Source organism: Puma concolor, chromosome C2, assembly GCF_028749965.1.
Source record: "Puma concolor isolate L17-30 chromosome C2, mPumCon1.1.hap2, whole genome shotgun sequence".
Lineage (NCBI taxonomy): Eukaryota > Metazoa > Chordata > Mammalia > Carnivora > Felidae > Puma > Puma concolor.
In genome coordinates, this window is record NC_141675.1 from 6,804,490 (window position 1) to 6,826,260 (window position 21,771).

A 21,771-nucleotide genomic window follows, 5' to 3' on the forward strand; every position below is an offset into this window, starting at 1 on the left:
TTTACTGGAGTCATTGTAGTTCCCATGTGGTCTCTGGTGGGAGAGCCACAGAGATGGCTGTTCTCTCTTTGCCTCTCACTCACCTTCCCTAACCCTCAAGTGGGGCAAGGTCATCACCTAGCTACTTTCCTGCTATGCAGGCCACGGGGCACTCTCAGACGCTGCCTCAGGCCTTCTCTACCCAGGTAGGTCACCTGCTTCTCTATATAGTTTCTGTACCATGCTGGGCATGTGAGTCTTTTTCTAAGACTTGCCACCTCTCACTTCCCCTAGAAAGTAAGGCATAGATTGGCTCTGTTTTCAAATCCCTCAAACATCTTTTTTTGTTTGTTTCGCCATGCCCTCCCCCACAGTTAGGATTCAGTCCAGGGCTGGGAGGGGAGCACACAGAGCCCTTTCTCAGGAACACACCAGCATCTAAGTTCCCCCTCCCTCCTTCAGCCCAGTACACGTTAAATTTGTCTAGGGGAGATACATGGCTGGACAAGACTAAGGCCATATTTTCCATGCCCTGAGGCAAAATAAAGGCCGGATAAGAAGACAGGCCTTAATACAGGATACAATCATGCTCTTTGGGAACTTGTGTGTCAGGTGACCGTGACCCAGTGCTGTTGCCTTCTTCCAGCCCCTGGCTTGGTAGAAGCAACTGGAACTTAGACACATCCCTGAGGAGGCTGAATGGGCTCCCATTTGATTGGTAGAGCCCTAAATTAACAAGAACTTAGTTAAATTGACTGATTAACTTACTTAAATTATCTTCCAATGCTCAGCATAATGTGGGCTTGAGACAGAAATTAAGTTATAACCATACGAGTTACAACCATGAAAAATGACAGGATAATTTCACCATACTTGAAAATTAAGGACTGTAAAATTTTTTGCATACCTGAGGTAGCTTGAAATTCTCTGGTTTCTGCCAGATCACCTTCTAAAATTTAGTTTTATGAATACATATGAGGCTGATGTTAATTTAAACAAGAGATGAATAGGGTGTTTCAAACTCATTGGATTCTATTGTTTTTGAAAAATTATCCACATTTAAAAAAACACATTGATAAAGGGTGATGGGACCAAGGGCATAAGAAAGAGGAGTATTTAGGATCCCAGGACACAGATGGGCGATATATTTGACACAAATTTGGGGCATCCCCTCTGCTGCTCAAATGCAGACTCATCACAGCACGGTTGATGGAAATTCCAAAGAGCAGTACTTACCCTCAAGGACAGAGGTCATGATGCTGACAACACTCATTGCCCTTTGGGCTCGGAAAGGTTCATTCAGGTATTCTGCTGATAAGAAAGCCTTCTTCTGTCCTGCATCAAATGCCTGCTGGGACACAAACAATCAGGATATTCCCCCAACCTGAAGTCATCAGTGGCAAAAATGGGTCACTCAGCCTCTTATTGGCCCGTCTCATGTGGTTGTGAGTTGCCTGGTGAAGCTATGTTCGTCTGTAGCTGTGCTTTCCCATTTGGGAAATGGGGCTGCTTCTTGAACTTGGGGTAAGAGCTTAGGCATGAGGACCAGGACATAGAGTTGGGGGTACAAGCAGAGTCTAGCTTTGTAGCTGACATTATAACCTGGGCTCACCTGAGGGTCTGCTAATTCCTGCCTGAGGACAGAGTCCTTGGGCAGCAGCGTGGGGGTGGGGCTGCCTCAAGGGTCTCTGAGGTTTCTACTAAAGGGAAGTGACAGCTGCAGGAGCGGTGGGCCAGGAAGTCATTCCAAGACTTCATCTGCGCTGGGCATATGGTGTTCAGACAGAATTCCTCTTCCAGGACAGGTTTTTTTTTTTTTGACCTCCCTTCTGATAGGCCCCTTTCTCTCCCCAGCATATAACTCAGTTCCAGCTCCACACGGTCCTTTTCTTTCTGAGGGAATATTTGTGTGTCTTGATTCTCCAGTGTTAGTTGTTTGACACAGCCCTTTTGAACCTTCCCTCTTTGGGCCTTCCCGGGGAAGTTCCATCTGGGTTCTGTGCTCTAACTCTAGTCCTACACTACCCCAGATGTGGCGAGTCTGGGGCCCATAGAAGCTGATTCTGGCACTGCACTGCACATTCAGAATCCAAATTCAGCAGACATGAGCACATGCCATAGGTGAAGTTCATAGGTAGATAGTAAGTATTTTAATACATATAAAGAATGTTCAGAAAGTTTTCAACCATGAGGACTCAACAAGAGATGCTAGCATAGCTATTGTTATTTTCAGGCAAATGTGTATCAGTGCAGGCACTTTATGATTCCATTTAACCCTTCAGCTATTTAGAAACCTTTTTAATGGGGGACTTGGAGGCCTGAAGAATTTAAGGGGCTTGTTACAGGTGACTCAGTTGGTAAATGGCAAACCTGTGATTGAAACCCACGTCCATGTGACACAGAGGGCTTAAAGAGTTAATCTTACACTAGCTGAATAACTTAACTAAAATGAATCAAAGTCAGAATATCTAGGGAGGTGATAATCTAGGGGAAATTCCTGAATGAGGTATTTTCTGGAGTGTTAAAGCAACTCCAAGAGAGGTCTGCAGGTTGGCTTTGACTTTTGGACTCTGTTGATGACTCTTTGTTGGCTCTTGGAGACCCACTCTCCACCTTCTCTACCCCGCCCTGTGCCTGGGGAAGGTGGTCTGTACTCTCTTGTTCTGGTCAGGCTTGGCCAATGGGAGGCACAGACAGAAGATCAGAGTCTGGAAGGAGAGGGACTATCACCTGGCTTCTTCCCTGCAGCGCTGTGACTGACCTCCCCCCTGGATCACAAGTTCTGTGGGACCACCCAGCTCTTGCTGGGTTCTGGTTCTGGTCCTTCCCCTCACCACTTCAGCCTAAGCATATAACAGCTTCCCACCATTGCTCATCTCTAAGTGCCTCACTGTCCCTTCTTAGTTCAAAGCCCAGTGCATACCTCTCCCCCAATTGCCCACTGGAGTGGTATCTGTTTCTTGCTGGGATCACATGGCATCCAATCAGAGATGGAGCTAAGGTAACCCTGTAGGACTTATCCAAGGCAGGAGAGCCATATCCTGGTTAGTCTACAAGTCTGTTTGAGAACTGCTCTGGGTCCCTGGCTAGCCAGAGAGGGCAAATGAAAAACACTGGAAGCATCATTACTGAAACTAAAGGGAGAGCTCAAATTAAATCACAGCTCTCAATCCAATGAGGAGTCCCTGGTTTTCCATTGCACTCTGCGATTATTCTATGAAGAGTGCTCACCAGTTAGTCACTGTTGCCTAATTTGTACATTTTGGCAAGTTATTGCTTCTCTGAGTAAAGCAAGGGATACTTTGCTTCTGCTAATATCTATCCAGGGCACCTCCCAGGATTTCTCTGGGTCCCATGGGCCAAACCCAGCATAGTTTGCACAGAGCTACAAGCAGAAAGAGAAGAACCTTCCCTTTTTCTCATACTCATCCAGGAACCAGGCAGGCCTGTCTCTAAAGCAGTAATAGTGAGTGGAGACAGAGGAACACAGAAAAAAATAAAAAGATCAGCTGGAAAATAATTTGTATTATTGTACTGCAGAGGAAACCAGAAAACCAGTCTGACCTCAGGTAAATCCAGTATCTCTGACTCTCACCTGCCCTGTCTGTAAAATGGGGATAGAGGGGAAATGTTGGACACAATGTTGTCTAAAGGAGCCTTCCATGGGTGGCACTCAGTGTTTGTTGGCCCTCACCTGGAGGGCAGCTCAAGAGATCTGGAGCATTGACGAACTTACCGAGACTTCGATACCTCCAGGAGCAAGCTCACCGGTGGGCAATGTGGAGTGTCCGTCTTCTCCAAGTCCTGAGCCAGGGTTGGAGGGCTGAGGCAGCGGACTCCTAGGGAGGGGGCCTTGCTGGCCGGCACCCCCACCCAGCAGCAAGGAGCCCCGACGGCTGTCACGGTCTCCAGGAAAGACTCCATCATCTGTGGCCCCATCAGGGAATGAGGCGTCCAGGCAAGGGGCCCGGAAATGGAACACACTGCCGTGGCTAGCCCGGCGCCTCCCAGAGGTGAGACCTAGGAAAGACTGGGCATTGCCCCAAAGGACCAGGAAAAAAGGCAGACTGGAAGCTCATCCTGCAGGCATATCTGGAGCTCAACACTTCCTCCACCCATTCCTATTTCCCTGCCCTTATTCTCATGACCTTCCAGAAAAAAATTTAAGACATAGATCCAAGGGGTATTCTAGGTAAACATGGGAAGAGAACAGGAGAAAAGAATATTTTTGACATGGCCTGGGAAAAGGCCAAGAGTGATGACAGAGTGCTTAAGATCAGCAAGTAGGTCACGATGGCCAAGGATGTCAGAAGACAATCTTGTCACCCAGACGAGTCAGCTATTTACAGCCTTAGCCCATAGGACTGGACAAAACTGTCTTAAATTCCCTGCTCCACAAGTAAAGCTGTGACCTAAGGAGACTATTATGCACACCAGTATTGGAACAAGCTCCGTAAATGGTTTGTTGAATGAACAAGTGCACTTTATTGTCTGAAAATTAGGTTCTGCAATTCATTAGATCCAGCCTATACAAATGTGAGAGTTTGGGTGGTGCAGGAGGAGACAAGAGCTTTGTAATGTAATGAGCTTCCAAGATCCCTTGAGGCAAACTTTGAATAGTCAACAATGGGGAGATTGAAGGGAGAGTTGCAGCCTAATTTCCTGGAAGAATAATGCCATGCCTCCAAATCAATAAACATTTCCCATCAAAATCTTCCACTGAGGGAATGGCGAGGCTTACAGTTGCCAGAGAAAAGGAGCTAATTCACAGGCCTAGAGCCCCTGGAGGGTGAGTATGCTGGGTTGGCCAGTGCCCATGACCGCTGTGGGAGCCTGACCATAACAAGTTATCAGTTCTATTCTAAGCCATATGAACTATTTCTAGACATCTACACGGTGACTTGCTACCAAACTTTGTCATACTGCTGAATGTTCCCCCTTCCTTAATTCCTCTTATTTACTAAACTACTAAAGTTGGGACATTTTGTCAATTAGAGTCCTCCTTACTTATCCCCCTATCCCACAGAACTGAAGTTTCCTTTTTGGATTATTTGGAGCCCGACACTGTTCAGCAACTATCATTGCAATCCTGGTATCATAAACAGAGCATTCTTTGCCTAGAATATATGTCCAAGGATTATGAAACTCATAAAACCCCACGAATCCTTCCCACTTTTGAAGTAAAGGAGTAGAATTGGCAAATTCTTGTTAAAAATGGGATGGCTGAGTTATTTGCAGGGGGGCAGTAAGCAAACAAATGAAACAAACTAAGAAGAAAATTTTGGTCCCATGTTTGACAGGTGGTGCTTCCCTGGCCACCAACTAATATTTCAGAATTAACCTGTTTGACCAATGGTGGCCAATGACTTCTGAATCTAAGTACTAGACTTGACTTGTCTTAAAATGCATCATCCAAGCAGGCCAACTTGTGTCCTGGGGGTTCCCTGAAACCTCTGCTGTGTCTCTTGTTGTTTGCTACCCCTAACCTCTCACCCACTGCTGCTGTTTGGAAAATGACTTTATATAAACACTGCTGATGGTCTGTTTACCACAGGAACGCACCTGGGAAAAGAGGGGCATCAAGGGGATGCCCTCTTGAATGAATTTCAATCCTTTAGTTAGCATTAAAGAGGTACCCAAAGGGTGCTTCCCTGCTTTGGCACATAGACGTTCTATTTGAGGCCTGGAAAATACTCCTCCCCCCCCCTCCCCTGCAGTCCTCAGTTATTAGAGGAACCCCTACTCACTATTTACTATTCATCTCAATGATCTCCTCCTCCATGAAGTCTTTCTTGATACACCTCCACTCCCATAAGCGTGGATGCTTCCTCTTCTATTCCCAAAACACCATGTATGTTTCCCTAATATAGTATATAGCACACAGTTGTTTACATATCTGCCTCCTCCACCAAATGGAAGTCCTTGGGAAATGGACCATCAGTCATCTCTAGGTGCACATCATGCACCTAGTATTGTTGAATTAACAAGACACAGTTCCTCTTTTGCCCATTTGAAGGTAAACCTAGCTGGAGAGATGAGCACACATGTCCATCTGGTGTGTTTGTGTCCAATTATTGGACAGCCAGGTGCTAATTTATGTGAGGCTGACTGTATGAGGGGAGTTAAAGCCCGATTCGCAGTATCATCGACATTTCCATGGAGGCTATGATTCAGTCTGTCCTGTGATTGTCAGAGCCCTAGTGAAATCCCCTTTGAAATGTCTTCTGATTGGTACCCCGTGCATGCCAGGTACTGCTCAAAACAGGCAGACAAGGAAGGGAAGGGCACAGAATCTGATGAATGAGGAAGTGTGGATATCACTGAGGCCAGTGTGCATGTGAGTATATCTGTGTACATATATGCACACATAAGTCTGGGGATTATAGAGACAGTATTATAAAAAGTAGAATGTCCTTCAGATGAGCATATGAAAAGAGACTGAGAGGGAACTGAGGGACAGGAGGCCTGACAAAAAGCCAGTTGATCCCCTCTTCCATACTATTAGTGTGGGAACTGCTCTTTCACAAAGGGATTATGATCTCTTAGGCCTCTGGAAAGGACGTGTTTGCCATACACAGGACTTCCAAGGGAGAGAGAGGTGATGGGAGGAAACTTGGTGAGGCTAGGGAATCTTGGAGTGGGATGCAGAAGATTTGGGTGGTGGACAGAATTGTTACAGGGTCTAGTGAGGTTCTGAAGTTATTCCGAGGCTGGACTGTATCTCAGAGATGGGGGCTGTAATCTTCTTTGCCAGCAACAGGTGAGAGTCTGGGTTGTGGGGGCTGAGGCAAAAAGTCAGAAAGAAGCTTGTAAATGATTTCAGCACCACAAACAGAATTGCAGATCAGAGCGTTAGAAAGAAGCTAACGCTTGCTGTCCACAGGTCCATGGACACCTCAAGGTCAGCATGTCCAATATGGGCTCACCACTTTCCCTACAAACCTGGTTTCTTCCTCCGGTGCTCCTCCCTTAGAATCACACCCATCTGATTGCCCAATTCTGAAAACTGGGAGTCATTTTGGACTCCTCTCTCCTTTTTCCACATTCCACAGTCCCAGTCTCATTGTCCCCTACCCCCAGTAAAAGTCAGAATCCACCCCTTTTCCGTATCCACGATGCCCCTCTCTTAGTTTAGGCCACCGTGTGGTGGGGGGGTCGATGTTCTGTCTGGATTACTAAAACATCCTCCCCATCTTGAGCCTCCTGCTGTCTGCCTGCTACAAACCTCTTCCCAATCCAACCTATTGTCCGTGGCGGCTGCCAAGGCGGGTAATCTTTAGAACACGAACTTGAGCTCCTTACCATCCTGCGTTGGTTGTAAGGATCAGATTGGGGTGATTTGCTATCATCTGTGGAGCCCTCTGACACCCTCGGCTTCATCCTGGGCATTCTCTCACTGGCAGTTTTGGAGGCTAAAGGTGATCCATTGTGGGAATGGAGAGAAGCTGTGTCAATCCCCAGTGCTGCCAGCACCTGAAGAGAGAGAACAGCAGCTGCAGCCAACAATATGGGCTTGAGCTTTGCGTAAATGTGCCCCTCAGTCGTGGGATGTCACGGAGGTGAGGGCATCTAGGACAGAGAGGGTCAGGATTAGGACCTGGGTGGTGGTGGGATTGAGGCATGGCAGGAAGGGCCACCTCTGGGTCATCTCTTCCGTTTACACCGTGTAATGTGTCTGTTGATTCCCCGCCCAAATCCCTTTTACCAGGTCAGTACACTCATCTTCAGCAGCTTGAGTGTTAGCTGTTAATGGATCACAGCTACAGCATCCTGCAGAATATTTCCTCTCATTGTACATTTGGCTGGGGGCGGGCATAGGGGCGTAAAATGCCAGCCCCCTTGTCTCAAGAAAGGCTAACGTTGTGGTACTAGTCATGCCCCAGAACTCTGCATGGGATCAGGCTGAAGGTGGTCTGTAGCTGAGGCCACTTTCTAGTTTAATTCATCTCCTGTCCTGCTTCCTTCTTTCTCCTTTTCCTGAGGGCACCCCTCAATAAATCACTTGCACAAGATCTTGATTCAAGTTCCCTTTTTGAGAAAACCTGACCTAAGATGGTGCTTGAGGTACAATAAATCGTTCTTACAGTTCTTACAGTTCTTACAGTTCTTACAGTTCTTACAGCCTTAATGTAAGTGGCTTCTCCAGACCTCTCCCCAAGAACGTTCAGCCTGCAGCAGATTTCACAAAGCGTCCACCCCTCACAGACCTCCTGCTCCTTCCGGAGCATCTCGAGGGCCTCCTGGAACTTTTTCTCCTTGGCTTCAATTTCATCAATGGTGGCCTGGTTCTGCTCCTCATATGCCATGGTGACCACAGCCAAGATCAAGTTGACCAGGTAGAAAGACCCCAGAAAGATGACCAGCACGAAAAAGACCATATACATTTTCCCAGAAGCCCTCAGCGTCTGCAGATTCAAGAGAAAGAAGAGAGATCTGTATCCAGAGTACATGGGCCCCCGACATTGCCAGACTCTTCCAAGAAAAATGTAGGCATGCTTCTGACTCCCCGGCCTCCAACCAAGTCCGTAGGGGGGCATGCAGCTCAATACCTGCTGGTAGAGGCGTTCCCAGGAATCCTGTGTCATGAGGCGGAACAGTGACAGGAAAGCCCAAGCAAAGGAGTCGAAGCTGGTGTAGTTAAAATCTGGGTTGTCAGATGTTTTAAGACAGAAATAACCTTCAGGGCAATGGCTGCAGCAAGAATAGAGAAGGTCATCAATTGCACAGCCCCTCTGTTTACTGGGGGCAAGGCAGCCCTGGGCTGTAGGAAGACCATAGGGGTTGAAGTCAAAGATTGGAATTCAAGACCTGGCCTCCCTCTGATCAGTTGGATGACCTTGATCTACTTAAGGCTCAGTTTCTCTTGCACATTTAAATGGGGATGGTAATACTTTCACTTCAGAGTTTCATGCAGAGGGGTACGGCCAGGGAAGGTCAGCTGACTGCCTCGACATGATCCCGTAAGGTGGCCAACTCCCTGCAAGTTCATACCAGGGGAGGGAGAGTCAGTACAATAATGCAGACTTAAGACCTGAGCGTCTGGCATCACCTGCCAACCTGTCCATCAAAGGACTCACACTGGGGAGTCAAGCTCACTCCCCAATTATACGTAATAATGAAAACGATACTTTCCACTTACTGAGCACTTACTATGTGCCCCTCTCTCTCCTAAGTGCATTACAAATGCTATAATTTAATTACCCTAACAATCCTTTCTTACAGATGTGGAAGCTGAGGTTCAGAAAAACGAAGTCAGCTGCCTGAAACCATACAGATGCCAGTGTATTTATTTAAAAGGAGGAGTATATCTGTCAAGTAGCCTATGAAGACTGACTGATGAAGAAAGGCCAACTTGAAGATAACCATGTGAGTACTGAGGGGGGCAGTGATGGACTGACTCTTTACTCTCTCATGATAAGGGAGTAAGTTGATGTAAAGAAGTCTGTCTAAGCTCAAGGCATGTGACGTGCTCTCACCCGCCCCAGTGGGATGACTCTGCTGAGAAAACAGTAATTCCTTGTTTGGAGTTTGGGATTCTATTGCTCCAGCATGCCTCCACCAACACCAGTCTCAGGGGCTGTCCTTATCCCAGACATCCATGCAAACACATAATCCTGGGACCCATACAGTTGATTAGGGTCCCAGCAACTTGACTATGATTAATCCCAACTCTATCTTCAATCTCGGTTGGAGATTTGCAAGTTCCTAGACTCTATAGGCCCACATTTAAAGACAGACAGTCTTTTGTTTTGCCCTCTGAGGAGCTAATCAACCTGTTATCTGTAGGTCTGCTTGTTAACTCCGAGGGTAGCCGTATGTCTATGTCTTCCATTAAACCCCACTACAGCTGTTACATATCAACAACGAATTGCTCTGAGAATTAAGTGAGCCCACAGTACAAAGGTTCTTGCATGGTGCCTTCAGCATCGTAAATATTGTATGTAAAATGAAGATGAAAATTCCTGTTATTTTTAACCTGCACTGACCAAAAGGATGGACTGGAAGAACATATGTGAAAGAATCCTGGAAATCATGAAGTGTTTCCTAGTACTTGGTCTCCACTTTGAGAACAGTGCCACTGGTCAGTGCGGGCCTTTGCTCGGGGCTCTGGCTTCTCTGTGGCCCAGCACAGGACATAGGTTCTGTCGTCACAGGATGCTGTTCAAGTCTCACTCCACCCATCATCCTGAACGGGCCTCTCTTGCCTTCCCAGCCCTATCCACCCCTTTATCTCCTGGCCAGGACCTGCCCAGCAGGACATCTGGCCTTTTTTGGAGCTGGGTTGGGGGGCTATGGATGAACCCCATAACTTTACCACAGTAGCTTGGGCTACTCTGGAGCCATCGCCATGAGAAATGCCATTATCCAGACAAGAAAAGGAATTGAGGGGGCCTTCAGTTTAGATTTAAGCCAAAGGCAAATGATATCAGAACAACCCCATCCCTGAGCCAAAGAACCAAATGCCAAGTGCATTTGTGAAGAAAGAGGCCAAGGAGCTGATGTTGATCAAATTCTCCACCTCCATCCTTCAGCTCTATCTGAGATTGTTTTTCTAGTGAGCAGATCAAGGCAAAGCTCTATATAGGTCTCCCTCAGCTCCACATGGGCAATATGGAGTTGTTAGCCCTTCAGGGAGTGGGGTCATTTGGGCTCAGGGCTTCGGATCCCCAGCTGTGGAGATGGGAAAGATGAGCCTTGCTGATCTGTGGCCTGAACACTTTCTGCTCATGCCCGCTCCAGTGGTCAAAGCATTAGGCAAGCTTGAGGGGACCCCGTGCCCCTTGCTTTGTCTCACATTCTGTTCTGCCACCTGGAATGGCCTCCATCCAAACCATCTCTTGTTCAACCAAACTGGAGACACCCTGCCTGCCCTTCAATGCTCACCTCGACCACCACCTCTAGGAAATCTTCCCTGGCCTCCTGCCCTGCCTCCCACCATCACCTCACTGTGTTTCCCCGGCCCATGGAGTCTCTAGCACAGTAGTGCTTCTTCACAGGGTAGCATCCTTATGTATATGCATCAGAGCTCACAAACTGGCAGCTTGCAGGCTGAATTTGGCTTGCAGAAATATTTTGTTTGGCCCACAATATGTAGACATTTTTTGGAATTGGTAGCCAATGTTTGTAGTTGGGAGATTTCACATAAAAATCTAAATTCCTTATCTCTCTTTTAAAAGTTAGAAGAGCTAGAAGCAATGGACCAACATTTCCACGTGGCAACCCAAAGCTGGACTGGGTGGTGGCTGGCCCTTTTGGATGGGGCACAAGCTGTCATCGCTCGGCTCCTACCCAGCCTAATCCTCTCATTTGTTGTCATGTACCTGGCCTCTGTAAGAATTTGAAATGGCTAAGTGTGATACACAGGTTTCTTCCTCTATCATGTGAGGATAATGAAACCCATGTGATGGAGTTGTGATGATTAAACGTAAAACATTTGACACGAAACATATTTAATGAGTATTAGTTTTTTCCTGGGGTAGATTGCCAAAATGGCCACGATGATTTCCCTGCCCGTATCTGTATCTCTTTGCAATAGGATGCTGCAGCTCCTCTGATCAAGAGGTACAGTTTATCTCCCCAGCGCTTGGATTTGCACTGGTCAGTGACTTGCTTTGGCCAATAGAATGCAGTAGAAGTGACACTGTGCCTCTTCTAAACCTAGGTCCCAAGAAACCTTGCATACTTCCCCTCTTTCTCTTGGCACTCTGCCTCTGCCATGAGAATAAGACCATGCTGGGGTATAAGACCACATGGAACAGAGAAGCCACCCCAGCTGAGACCAGCTAGATTTGCTGGCCCCCTGCTAATCTGTCCATTATTTGCAGATGTATGATTAAACTCAGTCAATGCCAAAACACCAGGCTGATCTCAGCTCAACATGCTGATGTGCAGAATCCTGATCTGGTGTTTTAAGCCACAGAAATCTTGGGGCTATTTGTTACATGGCAAAAGCTAACTCATACACTCCCTCCCCCTGAGCCTGGGATGACAAAAGCCATGACTTATTCATTTCTACACCTTCATTGGGATCTGAAGACCAGTCTCTGTCTAGAAAATGATGATGACAAGGAGAAAGGACTGCTGGGCATTGGTGCTTTGTCATGGGTTGGGCACTCACCCTGCATCAGATCCATTGCCACACAGTAAGGGATCTGAAGTGCCTGGCTTATTGTAGTAGAAATCTGCAGAAGAAAGGAAGAAATGAAAGCCTTGCATATGCTTCTGAACCCTCTAGCTCAAGCCTTGTGTGGTAAAGGCAACACTTCTCAAATCTTCTGCCTGAGCAAGATGCATTCCCTTGGCTATGTGCTTTCAGTGGGCACACTGGGACATTCGGAAGGAGAAAAGTCCCATCTTGGAAGAGAAAAGCGGAGCAGTGACTTCAGTCTGAGCCTCCCCCAGCAGAATGACTTGTGCCCAGGTTCATAGCTCATTTCCTTGTAAATAGGACATGGGCAACAGAAAATGGGGATCCCAAAGTAAAATATAGCTCAAGAGAACCATTTAATCAGGAAAGAGGAGTCAAAAATATATTTCTATGTAGGTATGCAGGGGCTTCACTCCCCCTTGCCAACCAGACCTTCATCCTCTTGGCAGAAGTTCCACTCGTGTTTTCCATAAGAGGAGTGATTGCCTGTCTCATTGAGAGCGGTACAATTCTTGACACATTTGTTCTTGAGGTTGCCCTTGAAGAGCTGCAGGCCCACCAAGGCAAAGACACTCAAGCAGAAGACGGTGAGGATGGTCACATCCGCCAGTTTCTTCACCGAGTGGATCAGGGCTCCCACAATGACCTTCAGCCCTGTGGGAAGATGATAGCAACACTTCCACGTGGATGACGTACCACACACACAGAACACTGGCATGTCTGCGTCTTAACCATCCTGTCCTTTCACCATGTATAAGCGTGAGGTACTTTACAAACCCTGGGGCAGTTCCAAGCCCGGCTCCTCATCTAAGCCTCGCAATAGCTCTGAGACAGAGGCAGAGATTATTGTCCCATTGTAAAGATGAGACAACTGAGACCCAAGTGATATATTTCTTATCATCATAAGGCTAATATAATACACTTCTGACAGTAGAAATTCAATTTTAAAAATAATTGTTGAATACCTGCTATGTTTCAGGCACTAAACTAGACATGAGGCTTCTAATTTGACTCTAATAATTTGACATCTGTTTTTCTATACTCACTTCATTTCTGGGAGGCAGCTTGAGGCTGGGGGCACACGGACCTTTGTGTGTGTGTTGAGAGAGAGATGGCGGAGACAGAGAGAGAAAGGGAAAAACCTAATCAGAAGGAGCTGCCTCAGAGACAAGCACAGCTGGCAGTAAAGGTTCAGGAGGGAGGATTTGTGGCCATGGCAAATGAAATCAGCTTCTTTGAGAGAGTAGCTTCACAGGTAGCAGAAAGAACTCTGAGGAGGGGCGAAGTCTGGGACTGATGCTTGTCTTGTCATTTTGGTTAACAAATAACCCATTGAGCACTACCTGTGTTGGCCCCTGGGGTAGGAGCTGAGGAGGGGCTAAGGCACTGGCATGTGGTGGGGTTGTCTGACAACTGAGGGGAAGTGCCATAGCATTATCGAGCAGGTGGGCACACACAGAGGCAACCCCTACCTGAAGCCTGGGGACGGGATGGGATGGGATGGGATGGAGTGTGGGGAAGTTGAGGGAGACTAGAGAGTTTCCTTGAGAAAGTCAAATCTTGGCAGAGCCCCGAGGAAGGAATATTAGTTGAGTGAAGAGGGGAAGGGCTCTCTTGGTAGAGGAGCAGCATGGCCAAGAGCTGGGAGATGAGCAAAGGCAGGGAGCATTTATGGAACCACAGGTGGATTCTAGAACATGATGCAAGGTGGATATAGGAGAGAGGTGAGACAGGAGACGGAGTGTGGACAGGACAGGTCTTGTAAACAACACTCAGAGTTTTCCTGGCTAAGACTAGGTGAGAGAGACACTAAGTGGCAGCACTAAGTGAGGAAGCTTATCCAGCAGAAGTTGGCAAAGACTTTCCGATCCTTCCCTGCAGAGCCAGACAGAGAATGGTAGAAAGGACTTCACCCATAGTTTGAGCGTTTCTGTTTTCCAGATGAGAGCATGCATTCTCAGGGGTTGGGGAAGGGAGATAATCCAACAGGCCACAAGGTGGAAGCTGTCTTAAGCTTTGCCTGGTCTCTGGACTCACTATCCTTTCCACCAACTCAGCGGACGATGAGGCACATCCCTGAGATACTGGTGACAACAGAGGTTTGAAGGCCAAAGGAGACGAGCGTTGTGAACTACTTTTGTTTCTGAATTCTCTGTGATCAAGAATTGCCCAATCCTTTTCTCTCTGTGGGCCCAAAGACAGGCCTGTCGCTCAAGCTTTCAGGTATACGGAAGTGGTAAACACACCCACTAGAGCCTAGGACTGCCTGCTCCCTTCCTCCCTATTTCCAAGTTTACACCTTTGGTTTAGGATGTAAATGAGGACCTCCAACTGGAGGCTTTTCTGAAGCCCACAACAGGAACACAAAATGAGGACATGACCTTGTCATTTGTCGATGGTGAGTCCGTCAGGTACTGTGCACAGAGCATTGGCCTAGGAATTGGGACATCGGGTCTCCAGGTCACATTTTGCCTCTTAATAGTGATGAGGACTTGGGATTGTGTTTTCTACTCTCTGGGCCTCAGTTCCTTTGTCTTTTACAGGGGGACAACAGTTCATGCCCTGGTGCTTTATAGGGCTCTTGCAAAAATCAAAGACGGACGTCAGGCTGTGGAAACCAGCATATGTTCTATGAATACATGTGGTGGTCAAAGCTGCTCACCCGGGATCACAGAAACTGTCTTTAAGGCTCTAAGAACTCTGAATGTCCGCAGGCCTGAGATCCCTCGGAGATCTATCGCTTCGCCAATGTATCTGTGGGACCAGAAGTCGGTCAGTACCTTCAAGGACAGGGTCCTGGGAATGCATGCAGCATAAATAAGGACAATTTGGGATAACGAGAGCCTCAGTGGGACCCGGAATAGACACAAAATCTAATGGCACGTCCACCTATAGACTGACACGCAGATTTAATTATTGCAATATCATTTAGAATGGCCCCTGTGAGAAGATGCATTAGATCTAGAACATTCTGGGTACTACATGCATGGATGAGTAGTCAAGCATGTGGGCTTGGCCAGCTGGTCTCCTCAGACACGCATCTTCTCCACCCACTCAGGCAAACATCTTCAGGTCAGGTAGGTGCAAGGCTGAACCGTGTCTACTCGCTTTGATAGGCCATTTATCAGCTCAGAGTTGAGGACTCTGACTTCTCCCTGAAGGTATGGGACTAACCCTGAAAAGTGACTCCCAAAGCAACATTTAGTGGCAAGGAAACCCCAGGCCGTGAAGTTCCAAACGACGAAGCCGGACAGAGGTGAAGAAACATCCCCAGAGTGCAAGCCACCCAGAAGCCCCATGCAAACATAAACATCAGCACGGAGAAATACTCACGCCAGGGTAATGACGCTAAAATCCAACCAGTTCCAAGGATCTCGCAGGTAAGCAAACTCATTTAGACAAAATCCTCTTGCCAGAATCTTTATCAAGGCTTCAAAGGTATAAATGACAGTGAAGACATACCTGGGAGGGGAGGTAGAAAGGGGTGTTAGCCATGCCATGGAGAGAGCTCAAAGGGGAGCTCCTGGAATGGCTCCAAAGGAAAACACGCAAAGATCATCAGCGAGGCTGGGAAAGGGAAGTAGATAAGGTAAGGAGGGGAGACACAGACTGGGGAACTCAGAGCAGTCACACAGATGGGTGGGGTGGGGACAGACTGAGGTGGCTGAGACGGTTGGCAGCATCTTCAGCTCGGAAGGTGGGCAGAGGGCAACGGCAGGTGCAGAACCACCAGAAGGTCTAGAACAAGGATGTTCCTGTTTGCTGAGATGCCCAGAGGGAACCTGGAGGCCCCTTTCCCAACCTGCTGTTGATGGACATGTGGAACAGGGATAAGGTCCTGCTACATCCCTCCTCTCCAAACTTCTCTGCTTCCAGCTGTGTTTTCTTCCCCCACCGCACTTGGTCTGCAAATGTTTCGGGACTCAGGAATCCCAGTCCAAGAGCCACAAGAGGCAGGAAACAGCTGGGTGTCATGGAAGAGAAAAGCATCTAAATCCATGAAAATTTTCTCTGGAGGACGGGTCTTGCCAGAGGAAGTCATATCCAACAGTCCTTTTAGTCTGCTGGGTACTTTGTGGGTTTGGAGGTGAAGACAGATCTGGAGCTGAGGTTGAGAGTAAGGTAGTGTTTCTCAAATGTTTAGAATCTCTCAATTCCCTGTGGCAGTAGTTTTCAATCTCTAGCAAGTATCTGAACCACCTGGAAGGCTTGTTCAAACAGAATTCTGGGGTCCACCCTCAGAATATTCTAAATATAAGAATATTTAGTCAGTCAAGAGTAGGGCCTAACAATGTGCATTTCTAACACATCCCCAGCTGATGTTAGTGCTGCTAGACTGCGAGAATTACCCCTCTAGGACCAAAGGGATTCAGATGCACACGTAATTTTGGGTACAGTAAGTTTTTTAAATTATAAAATCATAAACACAAACACCAGCGTTAAAAACGGAAAGCCTTGATTAAATATGACAGATCGAACATATGTATTTACCTCTATCCTTTTTGAAATCCTTCTTAAATGTTGGTGGAAGGATTTTTTTTTTTAAAGCATAAATCCACGAGGACAAAGATAATGGAGAACACGACAACAGCATTTTGGAAACTAGGGAGCATGTGGATGGGTAGTCACTGACAAAGCAGACCCAAGAAAGCTGAAACCTGAGCCGGGAAGTGGGGAGTTCCCAGAAGCAAGCCAGCCCACACTGCAGGACTGCTCAGGAGAGATACTATATATCTCTGAAAGTGGGATTTGGGGAAAGTGTGTCAGGTGGAGCTGGATACAGTTTGAAAGGCTTTACAAGAAGCAGCCATTCAGCGAGGAACTTCCTCTCCTGCTGTGGAAATAGACTGGATGCTCATTCTTTCAAGAGTTGGACGAGGGAGACAGAGAGAGAGAGAGATTGCATGCTGAAACAGGAGTATAAAGGAAACTTTATATGCTGAAAGGCACTCAGCCTGCCCATCCACCCACTCACTTCTGCTTTTAGTTAGTTTCTAGAAGCCTGTAGTCAGGTTAATAGCCCAAGAAGATGCTGTACTTTTTTTTTTTTTTAATGTTTATTTATTTTTGAGACAGAGAGAGACAGAGCATGAACAGAGGAGGGGCAGAGAGAGAGGGAGACACAGAATCTGAAACAGGCTCCAGGCTCTGAGCCGTCAGCACAGAGCCTGATGCGGGGCTCGAACTCACGGACCGTGAGATCATGACCTGAGCCGAAGTCGGACGCTTAACCGACCGAGCCACCCAGGCGCCTCAAGATGCTCTACTTTTAACGTGAACCGCTAGCCAATGAGCATCAGGAATTGGAAGGATGCTTCTAACACCACAGACGAAAGCAACCAAACAGGAAAGAAAGAAAAGCTAAAAAGACAACGCAGGGAGCAGAAGAAAAGTTGGGAAAAATTCTTATTAATATTTTTTAGAGAGTTAAGAAGATCCAGGATATGCGGAATAAGAACAGAAGGCTATAAAGACTATTCAAAGAACAAAACAGAACTTTTGGAAATAAAAATATGACAATGAAAGTAAAACGTTAATAGGAGAGCCGGAAATAAAGGTGAAAGAGATCTCATAGGAAGTGGGATAAAAAGCAATGATGAGAGGTGGTTAAAAAGCATGAAAATTAGAGATGATCAGACCAGTAGGTACAATGTCTGACTACTAGATCTAGAATGAAATAGACCAAGAAAGAGACAAGAGAAAATTATCAAAGTAATAATTCAAGAAAATCTCTGCAAACTTCAGGATCTAAGTATTCAGTTAAAAACACCCACAAATGTCAAGAACATGAATGAATGTCAACAAATTTCAGAACATTGTGCACAGACAGAAGACCCCTACTGCTTTTGAGGGAGTGAAAAATCACAGGTCATATCCAAAGGATTAAGAATCAAAATATCATCAGATTTCTCAATGGCAACCTTAGAGGGTACAAGACAATGGAACAAATGCCTTCAAAATTTTGAGGAGAATAATTTCTCATATAGAATTTCTTCCCAAGCTCAACCGTTAGGATGAGGGTAAAATAAAGACAATTATGGATATGCAAAGTCTCCGAAAATGTGCTTTCCATCTAAGAAAGTTACCATAGGATGCTCCATCCAAACAAGAAAGCAACCAATAAAGAGGAAGATCTGGGGACGCAAGGGAGAGACAAACGGAATCCAAAAGAAAATGCAGAAGGAACAATCTCCAGACAAGAGCTGCATACCATGTTCGAGAACACCTAGGCCGGACTGAGGCGGAAGCTAGAGGGCTCCAGGAGTGACTTCCCCAAGAAAAATGGGAACTGATGGGTAACCTGACATGATCCAATAAATTGAGGCAAGGATTAAACCCCCGGAGAAGAGCTTGGGAGCAAAGTAGTGATAAATACATAGAACATGAAGCAATGAAATCCTTATTGACTCCAGAGAGAGCAAAAATGTTGTGCTAAAGGAAAATGTCATCAAAGGACACTGCATGATACAGCTGTCATGTCATTTGCTCAGCAGTTCTGTTACATAACCGTGTCTGTCTGTAGTCAGTCGATGTACATCTTGTCTGATTACCTAACCCAAAATGATAATACAACTGAAGCAGGGGGACAAGTGTGAGAGGAAAGGAATGTGGGTACATGGACCTAATTCTTTTTTTTTCCATAACAGAAAGCCAACAGATAACATCTAAAATGGAAGAATAAAAAATACAGTATGAGTATATAACTAGAGACAGGGAAGTAGCAGAATAAAGAGGTAAAGCATCTGAGAGGACTCGCCTCTGGAAATACAGGATTAGGGGCAAAGAGAAGAGCGTGAAATTGTACTTTTTGTTAGAATCTTCATAGAACTCTGTGAGCTTTTACATCACGAGCCTGTGTATCTTATATAAAAGTAACAATCACATTAAAAAGAGAATAGCAGTAATGCCTGTTCGTATCTGCGAGAGAGAGTGTTTGAAATTATTCACGAAGACATCTATATCTGGCTGGCTGGCTGCTTGAGCTGTCAGCTTCCATATCTTGTGGGTTCCCCCCCCCCCCGACTCTTTATGTTTTCTAAATTGGAAAATCTTAACTCAGAATTATAGGTTGTTGGGAAGCTTTGACGGATATTTCTGGCTTTTCAGATCAAATGCAGATCCAGAAATTATGGAGAGCATTCTGAAGACTATTTTCAGTGCTTCACCAGAGAACGCCAGCCTAGGCTGAACACCACCCAGCGCTGGAGGGTTAAAGGTCGCAACCCGGGGGACAGGAGCTGATGCAGTCACGTCCTCTTTCTGGCGGCACTTGGCTCCGAAGGTATTTCTTCGTGTTCTGTTGCGGCATGTTGACGTGATTTTTTAAAATGCAAAAGATATTCCTGATGAAGGAAGAAAGTCACTGGGTATTGAGAAAAAGTCAAGCTCTAAGCCCTGGAGCTGTTTGCCCCACTTCCTCAGTTTTAAGATATCCTGATGCCTACTCATTAAAAAATCTCGAGGTTAGGTCCTAAAGGCAAAGATCCATACTATTCAAAATCCTGAATGTATTACTAAGACACATCGCGTGTATTTGGAGAAATGGTCATTTAAAAAGGTTTTATCCCTTATTTTATTTTTTTATGAATATAATTTACTGTCAGATTGGCTCCCGTACAACACCCAGTGCTCATGCCAACAAGTGCCCTCCTCAATGCCCACCACCCATATTCCCTCTCCCCGCCCCCCCCATCCACCCTCGGTTTGTTCTCTGTGATTGAGTCTCTTGTGGTTTGCCTCCCTCCCTCTCTGTTGGTAACTATTTTTTTTTCCCCCATCCCTTCCCCCATGGTCTGAAAACACTATAAGCCTTTTTGGTTTGCGAGCCAGAGCAATTCAGTGTGGGAAAATGGAACCTCACTTTGATTTCAGCCCTGGAGGCTGAGGAAACTCACACTGTGAGGCCACAGTTTGTATTCACAATTTCCGCTGGGTTGCTCAAAGGCAGTTCAGGGTCTGAAGGCATGCTTGTGGACCCCCACTGTTTTCCACCAGTAAAGGGTGTACTGCATTTGGAAGGAACGTCTTTCATTTGTACAGTGATGCCTTTCCTTGCTGACCGCGTGGCTGGAGCTTCTTCGGTACCAATTCAATGTATCTACTTTTTTTTTTCCAATGGTGGTGAAATATACATAAAATAAAATTTACTGCCATCACCATCTTAAGTATGCAATTCAGCGGCATTAAGTACATTCACAACATTGCGAAATCACTACCACTCTCGTCTCCAGAACTTATTATCCCAAACAGAAGGTCTGTACTCCAACCACTCCCCATTCCTCCCTCCCCTGCTCCCTGGCAACCTCAATTCTACTTTCTGTCTCCATAAATTTGCCTACTCTAGGTACCTCATCTAAGAGGAATTATACAAATCATACAATTCGTCCTTTTGTGTCTGGCTAATTTCACTCAGCGTGATGTTTTAAGGTTCATCCATGTTGTAGCATGTGAATGCTACATGAATGAATCTCATTCATTTTTAATGCTGAATAATAGTCCGTTGTCCATACAATGCATATGTCACATTTTGTTTATGCATTCACCCCTCGATGGACATGTGGGCGGTTTCCTACCTTTTGGCTCTCGTGAATAATGCCGCTATGAACATTGGTGTACAAGCTAACATACCTTTCTAAAGTTTCCAAGCTGATCTTTAATTAATTAAGCCAGAAGTCTCTTCTTTTATTTTTCTTTAATTTTTTTTTAATGTTTATTTATTTTTGAGACAGAGAGAGACAGAGCATGAATGGGGGAGGGGCAGAGAGAGAGGGAGACACAGAATCGGAAGCAGGCTCCAGGCTCTGAGCCATCAGCCCAGAGCCTGACGCGGGGCTCGAACTCATGAGCCGTGAGATCGTGACCTGAGCTGAAGTCGGACGCTCAACCGACTGAGCCACCCAGGCGCCCCAGAAGTCTCTTCTTTTAAAATGAGCTTCATATGATAAATAAGACAAAAAGTCATTGAGCACTTCTCTCTCACATATATGGTGCATGTCTACAGAAAACTGATATGCCCATAGTGTTATTAAACTGTAAAGTAAAATGTCTGCTTAGTTATATGTACATAACAGTCATTGATTTTTTTTTTAATTTCTTAAAAAAATTTTTTTAAAATGTTTATTTATTCTTAAGAGGGGGAGGCAGTATGAGCAGGGGAGGGGCAGAGAGAGAGGGAGACACAGAATCTGAAGCAGGCTCCAGGCTCTGAGCTGTCAGCACAGAGCCCGACGCGGGGCTCGAACCCACAAACTGCGAGATCATGACCCGAGCCGAAGTCGGACGCTCAACTGACTGAGCCACCCAGGCGCCCCTATAACAGTCATTGAGTTTAAATGGCAGTCACATTATAAGAAATCCAGTGGTTCTGTTAAAGGAATTCTACCAATTTCTTCCTGCTTTCTTTCCAACTACAATATTTGTCATTGATTTGGAAGCGGGTTTCATGTCTTACCAGCAAGGGTATAGGAGGAATGGGCACACGATAGTTTTTGATTCTTTTCAACCTTTAACATCAAATTTGGCAATTTGTACTGGAAAGCCTGATTTTGTTTTTGTACTAAAAATAGTCAACTGGTTTAAAAGCGAGGTCAATAAGCTTTGTTGGAAAATACTATGGCAGTTTGGGTAGCTGATTATTATTATTT

At 46.0% G+C, this 21,771-nt stretch overlaps 1 protein-coding gene across 1 annotated transcript in view; it reads right to left on the reverse strand.

Moving 5' to 3' along the window:
- The window catches only part of SCN10A (sodium voltage-gated channel alpha subunit 10), a 95,271-nt gene that overhangs the window by 53,514 nt on the left and 19,986 nt on the right, over positions 1 to 21,771 (reverse strand). Inside the window, exons 4-12 of the mRNA XM_086720477.1 lie at positions 15,461 to 15,589; positions 14,790 to 14,881; positions 12,560 to 12,781; positions 12,098 to 12,161; positions 8,529 to 8,670; positions 8,187 to 8,384; positions 7,282 to 7,452; positions 3,716 to 4,009; positions 1,216 to 1,327 (exon numbers count right to left, since the gene is read on the reverse strand). Of these exons, the coding sequence (XP_086576603.1) occupies positions 1,216 to 1,327; positions 3,716 to 4,009; positions 7,282 to 7,452; positions 8,187 to 8,384; positions 8,529 to 8,670; positions 12,098 to 12,161; positions 12,560 to 12,781; positions 14,790 to 14,881; positions 15,461 to 15,589 (1,424 nt within the window). The remainder of the gene's footprint in view (positions 1 to 1,215; positions 1,328 to 3,715; positions 4,010 to 7,281; positions 7,453 to 8,186; positions 8,385 to 8,528; positions 8,671 to 12,097; positions 12,162 to 12,559; positions 12,782 to 14,789; positions 14,882 to 15,460; positions 15,590 to 21,771) is intronic.